Source organism: Macrobrachium nipponense, chromosome 19 (genome assembly GCF_015104395.2).
Source record: "Macrobrachium nipponense isolate FS-2020 chromosome 19, ASM1510439v2, whole genome shotgun sequence".
Taxonomy (NCBI): Eukaryota; Metazoa; Arthropoda; class Malacostraca; order Decapoda; family Palaemonidae; genus Macrobrachium; species Macrobrachium nipponense.
In genome coordinates this window covers 57,103,224-57,115,024 of record NC_061088.1, presented here as the reverse complement: position 1 = coordinate 57,115,024, position 11,801 = coordinate 57,103,224, and the positions used below count along the sequence as shown (strand labels likewise).

Below are 11,801 nucleotides of genomic sequence, written 5' to 3'. Positions count from 1 at the left end.
TGATGTTTGTAGACAGGAGGAGAGCTGATTTAGGAAGCCGAGACTCCAAACTCAGAGAATCAGTTTGAAAGATGAGAAAGTTGAGATTAAATGTAAGCAAGAGTAGGTTTACCAGGTCAATGGAAAGCAAAATGACGGCACAGTTAACAATGCCATGGATGGCAGAAGAAAGCTATTTGTTGAAATGAACTGCTTGCGTTGTGTTACAACGGACGACAATGTTTGTCTGTTTGTTTGTATGGTGTTTTTACGTTACATGGAACCACTGGTTATTCAGCAATGGGACCAACGGCTTGACGTGACTTCCGAACCACGTCGAGAGTGAACTTCTATCACCAGAAATACACATCTCTGACGCCCCGGTGGAATGCCCGAGAATCGAACTCACGGCCACCGCGATAGCAGGCCAAGACCAAGCCGACCATGCCACTGAGGGTAAGAGATGTGAAGGATGGATTGTGGAAATGGAGGACGATGGGTTGGTGAAAAGGGTACATTACTCTGAAGTGTTACGGATAATGTGGAGAAAAAAAAAAAAAAAAATTATCTGGAAAAAGTGCAAAAGAGGAGCAGGAGATGAATTCTAACCAGAAACCCAACGAAGGAGGCCTTTTCATAAGAACTGTTACTACCTTTAAATAAAATAATGAATGAACATCAATAGGAGGATAGAAATGCTACCTAAGCTTAGCCTTAGAGAAACAGGTCACCATGACCCTCATTGGGTGTGTCAACGCGCACGCTTGACACTTGACACTTGGAGAGGAAGCCTATCTATAGTCGGCTGCGCTTAAATGACCTAAACACAAGACACCTGGAAGGAAGGAACCTAAACCACTGAAGACTTCGAGAACGACCAACAATTCCCTTGAAAGTTGTCTTTTATGATGACGAATATCCTGAGAAGATACACAAACCCTATTCCAATGGAATGAGCGAGCACACGGGGGCCAATCACCTGAACTGAAAGCTTCCAAAAAATAGGGTGTTCTTTTGGAAGACGTTACTGCAAACAATATGAAACAGAAAGAAAAGACGACTTATTATAATTGGAAATAAAGATAAACCAATAAGTGACAAGATGAAAACATAAACAATTGACTAAAACACAAATGTGTATAGGGTAGTAATGCAACACATCTTTGCTTGAACCTTTGAGCTATTAACGGCACATCATAAGGAATACAAGACCATCAGATCTCAGCAGTTTGACAGTGTGGCAGACTGGAGCTGCTGTTCGACGAATCTGATCAGTCTCCGCAGGGAAAAAGCATCATGGATCAATGAAGGCAGCGAAAGTTCTGTTAAAATACAACTTATGAAAAATTGACAGAGACTATCCGTCGATGGCCCGAGTCATCAATGCCAATATTAGGAAAAAGAAAACGCCCACCACGAACCATTCCCACTCAAAGAGATCAATCTCGGGCAGAAGCAGACATCCCCACTGGAGAACAGTAGTACTCTAGTCAAGGAAGGGCAAATGACCTAAACAGGTTGCAATGATTGTATAATTGTTATAAATATATGAGACCTTATGTATAATACCCAGCTTCCGTGTGGAATTTCCCGACACTTTCGTTAGATATTTCGTAAAAGTGTGATACGAGGCAAAGGGTGCACAAAGTATAGTCAAAGGTTCCGATTCACACAGCAGTCCCCACCCCACCCCATCCACCTGGAGGGAGGGATGGGGCTGGAAAACCAGTACGAGATCTACGAGTCATTATTGTTTTCGTTTCACCGGTTTCACCTGAGTTCAGCCTCACACCCCCCTTCCATCCATCCACACCATTCACAAATCCGCTCCATGTCACGACTGAGACTAAAGGCAACTTCATTTTGCAGAAGTGGAGACTATACTACATCGACAAGTGTTGCATCATAGGCATACTGATTCATCTCGTCTTCCAGACCAACAACCAAGTCACTTGTATGCATTAAAATAACAGAAGACCAAGAACGCTACCCTCAGGAACACCAGACCCTCAAATTTGGGCTTTTCAACTTCTCAATTTATCCCCAGTCAGGGTCACTGTTTGTGGTGAACCTCCAATAATTGTTTCCATGATTTGTATTGGCATATGTTGACAACATACCATGGCTTCATACCTATATATTCATCATGGCTTCATACCTCTACATTCATCCGAATTTGGAAACGACCTACCCACATAACATAGAGTCTAGACGACTTGAGAAGAGGACTGGCGACTTCCATGCTCGGGTCCTCAAGGTCGGGTCGCCAACGGGAATAACGCACTCTTTAACAAACCCTCTTACATTATTTACCTTTTATCACTGTTTTCTAATAAACATCATTTAAATATTATTTTCTTATCAACGCTTAGGGATTTTTTTCTTTTGCCTTCTACTCTAATTTGAATACATGAAATCAGTACAATTATTAAATAAAGATGCAATATTTTTGTAGATAAGAAGGATAAAAATATGATGCCACTATAGGAAAAAATATCAATTACAAGAAAAGGAAAACAAATAATCCTGGATATGGCAGGGCCTGATAAATTTCCGTAGTATTTTAGTTCCAAGATACAAGGAGAACAATTGAAAGACACTTTGCTTGAATCGACCTTTTTAGTAGCAAAGGGCGGAGGCAAGGTCGCGTCATGTGTATGTGATCACTGCTTGCCCCTTCAATCAACAAGCACATGAACTTTTAGGAAGCCTGGTAGAGTTCTACTACAACCTGATGGCCTGAAGGTTTTCCTTCTTTATGACTTTGCGCATATTTTAAAAAAAATACAAGGAATCATTGAATAACAGAATCCTCCAAAGAACTACAATTCACCATAGATGGTAAAGCATATTTAGACTGCTGAAACGACACTGCGAATCTTTACAATCCTGACGAAAGAGATTTTTTATTAGACTCCCTAAATTAACGTTCCCCTCTGTATTCCGAAACCATTGCAATGCCAAAGTGTCCCTCTCGTGTCGCACAGTTTTGAAAGAAAAAACCGTTGCCGCCTAAGGCCAATCAGTGTCAATTAAATGTTCAAGAGGAACAATTAACTTTACTGAGCTTATTACCCAATGGTTTACAATGATAAATGGAAAAGACACGTATGCTCCGGCCATTCGTTTGCAAGATAAATACCGTTCATCATGGACACTGAATTGTGAACATTTTTAGTGCAAAAAATCTGTGATGTTATAGACAGTTGTAGGTGGGCAGGTGGTAAAAATTGTCAGAAGAAACTGACAGCTTATACGGCTAATGCTTTCACTGTAAAAAAGAAAAAGAAAAAAAAAAGGTGCTGCAACATATCTTTAAACAAACTCATAACTTTGAATATGTTTTGCCCTCTGTATTTTCTCAGATCTTCTTGAGGAGAAATGTTTTGGAGAGGCCAGGCAGCGGTTTGGTAGAAACTTTGACACTGATGTCAAGGAAGTCCTTGTTGCTGGCCAAGTTCAGCGTTTGCACCAAATGGTCAAGCATGATACTGTAAGAAAATATAATAGCAATTCGGATCCCCAAACACCCAAGTAGGCGCTCCAGCTGTGAAGATGAGCTTTGTGAAGAGGATATTAAACCTTATTTGTAGAAAGTTTCCAAATTTGCAACACTGGAGAATGACTTGATTCCTCAGATCCATTGAAACAAAAGTTTGTTTTTATTGCTGTTTCTCTTGTTCATAAATATGGGGTAACAGATGGAAGTGAAGGTAACATTTCAAGTGAATCCTTAGATTAACTGAATCGTGGTGGCCTGTGTGTTCCTACATTTGTCATATACTTCTTTATTCTTAGTGCATTCCATTTGTCTGAGAAATTAAGTGAGCCAAGAAAATATTGTGGAAATGACGTGGCTAAGCGTTAGGAATATTGATTCTTCTTTGGCAAAAAACAAAAGAACTTGTCAATCTCTCAAAAATAATTTGCTCAAGGAAAATGTTTTAAACAAATCCGTTCAAGAGAATGAACTAGGCTGCTTAAGACGACGAGAAAAGCTATCAAATTAAGTTTAATGGGTAACTGAAGATGTGAGTTTAGAAGTTTTCTTTATTTTTCCATAGCATTTCTGCACCGATTTATTTCTCCTCATATCTTGAACTACGTAAATTTATCAGGCCCTGCCATATCCCGATTATTTGTTTTTCTTCTCTTGTAATTGATAATTTTTTCCACGTTGGCCGAGTGCATTCGCGCTCGGCTGCCAATCTGTTTGCCCGAAGTTCGATTCTCGGAGCGGCCAACGCGGAACCAGAGTAATGTGGTTCGGATCCCACAATAAGCTGTAGGTCCCGTTGCTAGGTAAACAATTGGTTCCTAGTCACGTAAAAATATCTAATCCTTCGGGCCAACCCTAGGAGAGCTGTTAATCAGCTCAGTGGTCTGGTAAAACTAAGATATACTTAACTTTTTTTTCCTATATTGGTATCCTATTTTTATCCTTCTTTTGTGAAAAAAAAAAATATTGCGTCTTTATTTACTAACTGTACTCATTTCATGTATTAAAATTAGAGTAAAAAATTAAACAAAAACAAAAAACCACTATATATATATATAGTATTATATATATATAGATATATATATATATATATATATATATATAGTATCTCACGTGCTTCACAGTAAAAATCAAAATTTTCCTCATGAGAAATAGTGTGATCGTTCCATTTTTCTGGTTTATACACAATATAAATGTAATAAAAACGACTGTCGCTCATCACATGGAAAATAGAGCTAGAAGGCGAATGAGAATGAATATCAAAAGCCAGAGCTCCAATAGTAATTGGCCAGAAGGGAGGAAGTGCTACATAAACATTCTTAGAGGGGCAAACCAGCCGAGGAAAAGAGAGCACGTGCTCAAGAATGTCATCCTTTCTCAACGGAGCTGAATGGCCTCTCTGGAATAGAAGGCAATGAGTGGGCAGGCACTAAAGATATGACAGAGAGAAATCAAATCCCGAAACTCCTGCCTGGCATGGCCGCACAACCACCTTCTCTCGTTCGCCAGCCACCCGGAAGACTTGATCAGGAAAAACTGGACGGAAATTCAAAGCGGATTCCAGTTACGGCGAACCATTCTTTGGTTTCTCTCGTGTCCGCGCAAGTTCTTTGTTGACGATTTTGTGCAGTGGTTTCACGAGAAAGCAGTGTTATTCATTCTGGGGATCCCTCTCAAGCGAAAGTATCTTGGGTTATTCTAGCGGACTATCGAAACATCTGTGTTGATCAAGGAACCATACTCATTCAGAAACACTACCGGAATCTCGACAGTAACACTAGAGAGGTGACAATGAGCGAGGTCCAGTTTCGTCCGTGTGAGAAGTTTCCAGGCAGAAAACAGAAATCAACACCGACGCATCACTGGGGAGGAGACGTCGTTCATTAGAACCTTTTCACTGAAGGGAGTTTCAAAGAGGGACCGACTGAGGGCAACGCAAAGCGCTCCTCAACCTCAACGTGATGGGCTGCACACGGATCTCCCTCAAGGTGTGGCTTCTTGTCTTCGCCATCCACTGCTACACCAGAGCTGCTGCATCGCCGCCACCCAACACAAGGCACAAGACGCCTGCTGCGAGTGTCGTCAGCAATCTGCAAGACAGCAGCCCCGAAGCAGTAACAGAAGCAGCAGCCATGCCAGTCGGGGTGCCACCCGCATCTCATTTAGATAAAAGGTAATGGAATGGGCGCCTGTTTCTCGTTGCTTGAAGGGTTCCAGATCTGTTGCACGTGACAGCTTTTATCTCTCTTAAAAAGGAATGGCATCATGAAATATTCTATCTGTATGTATTATCAACGACGTACAATTATTTGACTGACTAAATTTATTTACATTTTCTACAATGATTTTGCCAACACAATCAGTCTCACGTAGATCATTTCAGTCAATGGAGTTCATATTTCTTTTTTAACTAGACGAGACGAAACAAATACAAACCGTAAAAACGAACCCAAGAATAACACAACACAACATAACACCACATACACACACACACACACACACACACACACACACACACACACACACATACACATGGATTTGTTATTTGTTTGTTTGTTTGTATGGTGTTTTTACGTTGCATGGAACGAGAGAGAGAGAGAGAGAGAGAGAGAGAGAGAGAGAGAGAGACCCAGGAAAAAAGGTAATTTTTTAACTCTACACTACGTCAATAAATGCAGATACTGTATTCAGTACAGTGTGTGTGTGTGTGTGGTGTGTGATGGAGAGAGAAGAGAGGAGAGAGAGAGACGAGGGATGAGGAAGAAGGAAAGGAGGGAGATGAAGGAATGAGAGAGAGAGAGAGAGACGAGAGAGAGAGAGAGAGAGAGAGAACCTGAAAACTATTATTTTAAAAGCACCAAAAATGTGAAAGTTGACAAGACAGATAGAATGCACGTAGTAGGTACAGAAGGAAAGCGTCCAGTGGAGTGCTGATGGGCCCAGTCACGGTCTAGTTACAACTTCTATCTGGACCGTGGGCCCAATACACGCACACTATAAATTGAAGGGAAGGGAGGAGGAATGGCAAAGACACCTTGCCCTAGGGAGCTTTTTGTAATTGCAGCTATGGTGAAGATGACGTCACCAGAGGCACAGGGCGTGGTTCCACCGTGTTGGTGGGCGTGGCTGTCTGGTCAGGATGGCATGGATCAACTCTTCGAATACACCGGTGGAACAACAGGTAACTTCTGCGCCTAATGTCCGCCACACGTTTGTGATTCTCAAATAGAAGTCAAGTTATCTCAAGTAAAGCCTAGTACTATTTGCGAGCATGAGACTATATAATTATAGATATAAGATGAAGAAGACGCCTGAAGTAGCACATTCTTCATACTAATGAAGTCTTCATACTAATGATGTCAGCTGGATACTCGACACTCTTTCTAAAACACACTTCAAGTTATCGGAAGAAATTTCTCTGCTTCTTGTTTTCACAATAATGACAATACATTGCAGACGCAACAACGTGCATGCACGAGCACGGCCACCGGAGGCAGACCTGGAACCAGTCTCCCGTGACGACAATGGCAGCAGCAGCGGCGGCGTCGTCGGCTACGGAAAGAGGGCCGGGGTGCAGCCCCCCCAAGACGGATCCAGTCGCACGAACGAACCTGCCCCCTTAGCCACCGGGAATTCTCCATCTGGCCGCCATCAAGCGACACCAGCAATAAGCCGTAAAACTCCACACGGTCAACTCATCAAACCAAAAATGAAGGTCGTCGATTCCGAAGAGTTCTGTTCTGCGTATTTAAGAGGCGCCGTCGACACAAGGAAAGAGGTGGCTCCCTTACGGCTGATGAATGACACGCCATCCTCTGACAAGTTCACGAGGGACAAGGGGGTCGTTCTGTACGTCATCAATCAACGGACTGCACAAATTATACTGCACAAGGTAGTCATCATAATGAACGAATTCAATTCTCGCGGTAAAAGAGGCTGGGAGAGAAAAGGGGGAAATATAATCTGTACTTTACGTGTTATTCCACAGATCAATAAAGACTGCCAACTTCAGCTCTGAGTCAAAATGAGGCAATATTTTTTACGAGTAGCAGATAATTATTGGACGTTCTCAAAAAAATATTGACTAAGTTTTTGCTTTTAGAATGAGCACATAATCAAATGTTACCACAAGTACCTATAGAAGGGACATTATATTTTAGTCGTTAACCCTGACAAACAAAATAGCTACATAGGGTAAGGAAGCCTCTGAACCAGACATCAGACACTGACTTTTCCGCACCGATATTGATTTTCAGCAACACCCCTCATAAAGACTACTTTGTGTAAGGCTCAAAACATTATTTCTTTTATTACTAAAAAAGTCCAATTATTCACACGAAGAAACCAAAAAGACTTCCTACACAATATTTCATAGATCTTGAATAAGTGAAACAATACAGTAAACCAACAAAGAATGAAACAGCACGTGTACATTCTTCCGTATTCGTGGGCTGCAAATAAGTCGGACCCTTCGAAGGAGGACACCGTCACCTGGAAACACTTTCTAAGTACTATGGGTTATTTGCACAAGACGACATGAAGATTGCTCTGCCCCACTACGAGAAATTGTCATTTTGATACGAATGATCGACGTTACTGTCAGACTGTTACACGGGCGGCCCTCATGGTACTTGCAATGGATAAAAACAGAAAAAGTGGATAAAAACAGAAAAAGAGGGAAAACGCATCGGAAAGATCATCAGAGTCTTTTGGGCAGTACTGTGCATTGCAAGTACCATGAGGGCCGCCCGTGTAACAGTCTGACAGTAACGTCGATCACAGACATCGATCATTCGTATCAAAATGACAATTTCTCGTAGTGGGGCAAAACAATGTTCATGCCGTCTTGTGCAAATAACCCATAGTATTTAGAAAGTGTTTCCAGGTGACGGTGTCTTCCTTATTTACAAGCCAACGAATACGGAAGAATGACACTTATTTAATCTTCGAATACGTTAAGAATGATACGATGACATTATACATACATAAGTGACGAAACCACACCATGGCTGACCTCATCACATTCGACCAAATCTAATTCCAAGACTGTCAGTGCCTCAATACACTTGGCAAACATATAATTTTATGTACAAAAGAGAAAAATAAGCACCAGAAATACGCTGTGACAAAGACAGCCACTTTCAAATCCTACCCCACAGTGTTACTGTTCTCTGACTCACAAACAGTATTAAGACCTAACGTTGCCATACAGAGGTCATTCCAATGAGCACTCTTCCGGCCAGACAAAAATGACGACAGTTAATCTAACCTTGCTTTATGAGATTTTCAAGGAGTGGCCAGGCAGAGACTGATTAAGTTAATCTTACCCATTGCAGTAAGTTTGAAGTTTTCCCACTATGTAAATTCCAACTCTCCTTAGCCAGACAGAAGTGTAATGTTTCCCAACCAAATTTCAGAAGTCATGGTCTTCATTACTTGACTTCTCATGTAGGAAGTGTTTAGAATAACATTAATTATAGTATTAGGAAATACACTAAATCATGAAGACCTTAATAATGATCTCCAATTCCCATTCAGGTTTTCCCCCTTGGAGAATACTGGGCACACTGGGCTGACCTGCAATGGCACATACAGCGCATACACACCGGGAGGCTCGTGGTTCTTACTGTATCTAGTTACGGTGCCTCAGGACTGCGTAAAACAGCAAATATTTTAGCCAGTCTGGGATCTGCATTTGCCCTACATCTTACAATGTATGCTCAATGGAACTGGGTCTTCATCAAAGGGGGCAAAACCATATCTGAAACTGTGATTCTCAATGGAAAAGGTAGTCATCACCTTCACACAGCTCTTCATCTGACCACTTGGGTGAAGGTTAGCAAAGAACAAGAGAACAGTCTGCTTTCATATGTGCGACTGAATTTCTGCGAGAAGCAAGGTGGCATGGGAGACCTTTGCAGTGAAGAAAACGCACCACAGCTGCCATTTCCACCCTCACCTTCACTCGATGAGGCAACAATGAAAGACTTGGCTGGCATTCCCATCATCATAACTGCTGGAAATCGACATCAGTATTTGTATTACACCTTGACAAGCATTTTAAAAGCACCAGGGGTCCACTCTCAAAACATACTGGCAATATTAGGAGATGCAACAGAAGCCACGATGCAACTACTTTGCCTCTTAAATGTAAATTTCACCACTATTTTGAGTGAAGGCGAAGGTAACCGCAAACTATTCCGTTACTACAGAAAAGTGTACGACTTTGTATATCGCAATTTTCCCAACAGCGTAGCAGCTATATTCCTTGATGAAGATGTTAAGGTCTCTCCGGATTTCTTCTCCTTCATGGGTAAGACCATTAGGCTTCTTAAAGAAGACCCAACACTCTATTGTATTAATGGATTCTCAGCCACTGGTTTCTCAGGCCTGGCACACGACCCATGTGTTGTTCTTAGAGCCAGGGTTCAAGTGGAATGGGGCTATGCAATTTCACTCCCCTTCATTAAAGAAGCTTTAAATCAATGGCCTCTCAACCCTGAGGAAAGCGACACCCTTTTCTATGATGAATGGCTATACAGGCATGTAAGTGGTAAAAGGGAATGCTTATTTCCTGAAGTAAGCAGGACTAATCATTTTGGAATGGGTACTAATACCAATGCCTACAACACAGAAGCTTACTTTTTATCTATGCCACTTGTTAACATCAGCAACGTGCCCCTGAAGGGTCTGGATAGTCTCATCCTTCCTCAATACAACAGTGAACTCAAAAGACGCATATTGACAGCGACATTGCTGACTGGAAGTCCCTGCAGGCAGAATTTCATTCCCATAACTACACAGCCAACAGACTTTGTCTTCTATTACAGCATGACTAAAGATGACAACGGTAATCCCATATTCTTGAATTTCTTCTACACAGCTAAATGTCTTAATGCCTGGGCATTGTCAGACCAAGGCCTGCATGACCTTGTACTGACAGTAAAAACCAGCCCCACAACGACGGTATTTTTGGTGGGTGCGCCTTATTCCCCATATGGACACCTCTGCCCAACTTCAGTCAAGCCATGGAATTTCAATTCTCTTCAAGATCAAGAACATGAGGAACTTATAGAGAAAATAAAACATCTAGAACTTGGCAACTATAAAATTCCTAATACCAGCATGAATGCTGATAACTTGATGGAAATGTTGTCCAACAATAATAAAAAGCAAAAAACGCAAACTTAAATGAGGTTTATGTAATCCAACTATTTCACACTTATTATCCCACTGATGACACTATAGTGCAAATAAACTATCAATGAAAGTGACTGTTCATGTGAATATTTCTTACTGCTGGACACTTATAAGTGAACGAATTAAAGACACACAAACACAATGCAGGCATTAATAAATGAATAACTGTTTCTCAGTAAGAACATACCAATTAATGAATAACTACTTGAGAGCAAGAACATGGCCTGAAGAACATGCTCATAAATTTTGCTCCTATGGAGTTAAGATCAATATGTATTACTAGCTGAACACTGTTTAAAAATAAGCACTCCTTATTCCACCTGTACAATGCACAGTGAATGTACACGGCATGACAGTTTTCTTAGTTTCTGCTCGGCATGACAGTTTTCTTAGTTTCTGCTCACAAAAACATAAGAATCCACTATAACCATGTTTTCAGCATTAAGAAATAAATAATGTATCCAACCAAAGAGTATTTACATGAGGTCGACTCCACATGTTAGAAGAACCTGAGAAAGAACCAGATCTTGATAGTAGGTGAAAATGTGTTAACAACATACAGCAGAGGAACATGAAATTTTGTTTCTGTGGTTAGATTCAGTTTGAAGGTAGGGTACTAATGATGGTAGTCGTTTGCCTATCACCTTCAATGAACATCCTCTTAATTAGAGGGAAGACTAGCTAGCTTTCAAGCAAATGTGTGAGGAATTCAGCTCACCATTCTTCCTAGGGCTATTACAAAATGATAAGTCACTTTTTAGTGGTCATAACTTTGTCCAATTGTCCAAAGCATAACTCTAGAATAATTGGATCAGTGTACCATTAGGCTCCAAGAATCCATCCGACTCCAGCCAAAACCTCATGGCAAGAAAGAGAGGTAATGTCACATACCTGTAGAGGTCTATGTGCTACAGAAGCTCTCCAGTTCATGTGTATCAAATATGACATCTATAATTGTTCTTGATTAGTTGCAAGGTACCATCATATCCCCATTTTTATTTCAACACCATCAGTTTGTTTCTGTCTGATATCTAAACAGAAAATAGCAGCTTCTGTTTACACAACAAATAACTGAGACCTTAGTGAGAGAACACATGCCAACACCAATCATTGTTCAATTGAG

General features: G+C 41.1%; 2 protein-coding genes across 15 annotated transcripts in view; one reads left to right on the top strand and one right to left on the bottom strand.

Moving 5' to 3' along the window:
* Positions 1-11,801, bottom strand: part of LOC135217291 (atlastin-like) — a 473,758-nt gene that overhangs the window by 103,317 nt on the left and 358,640 nt on the right. The gene's annotated exons all lie outside the window — the stretch shown is intronic.
* Positions 4,725-10,669, top strand: LOC135219006 (protein O-linked-mannose beta-1,2-N-acetylglucosaminyltransferase 1-like). The gene is made up of 4 exons (XM_064255445.1): positions 4,725-5,651; positions 6,543-6,659; positions 6,935-7,370; positions 9,017-10,669. The coding sequence occupies exons 1-4, from the start codon at positions 5,440-5,442 to the stop codon at positions 10,667-10,669; spliced, it is 2,418 nt and encodes an 805-aa protein (XP_064111515.1). The 5' UTR covers positions 4,725-5,439.

Bases quoted from the DNA above. Each gene is read 5' to 3' on its own strand.
- LOC135219006 (XM_064255445.1), top strand. From the start codon at position 5,440: ATGGGCTGCACACGGATCTCCCTCAAGGTGTGGCTTCTTGTCTTCGCC. The intron at 6,660-6,934 runs GTAACTTCTGCG...AATACATTGCAG, and splicing joins ATACACCGGTGGAACAACAG to ACGCAACAACGTGCATGCAC. The intron at 7,371-9,016 runs GTAGTCATCATA...ATTCCCATTCAG, and splicing joins CACAAATTATACTGCACAAG to GTTTTCCCCCTTGGAGAATA.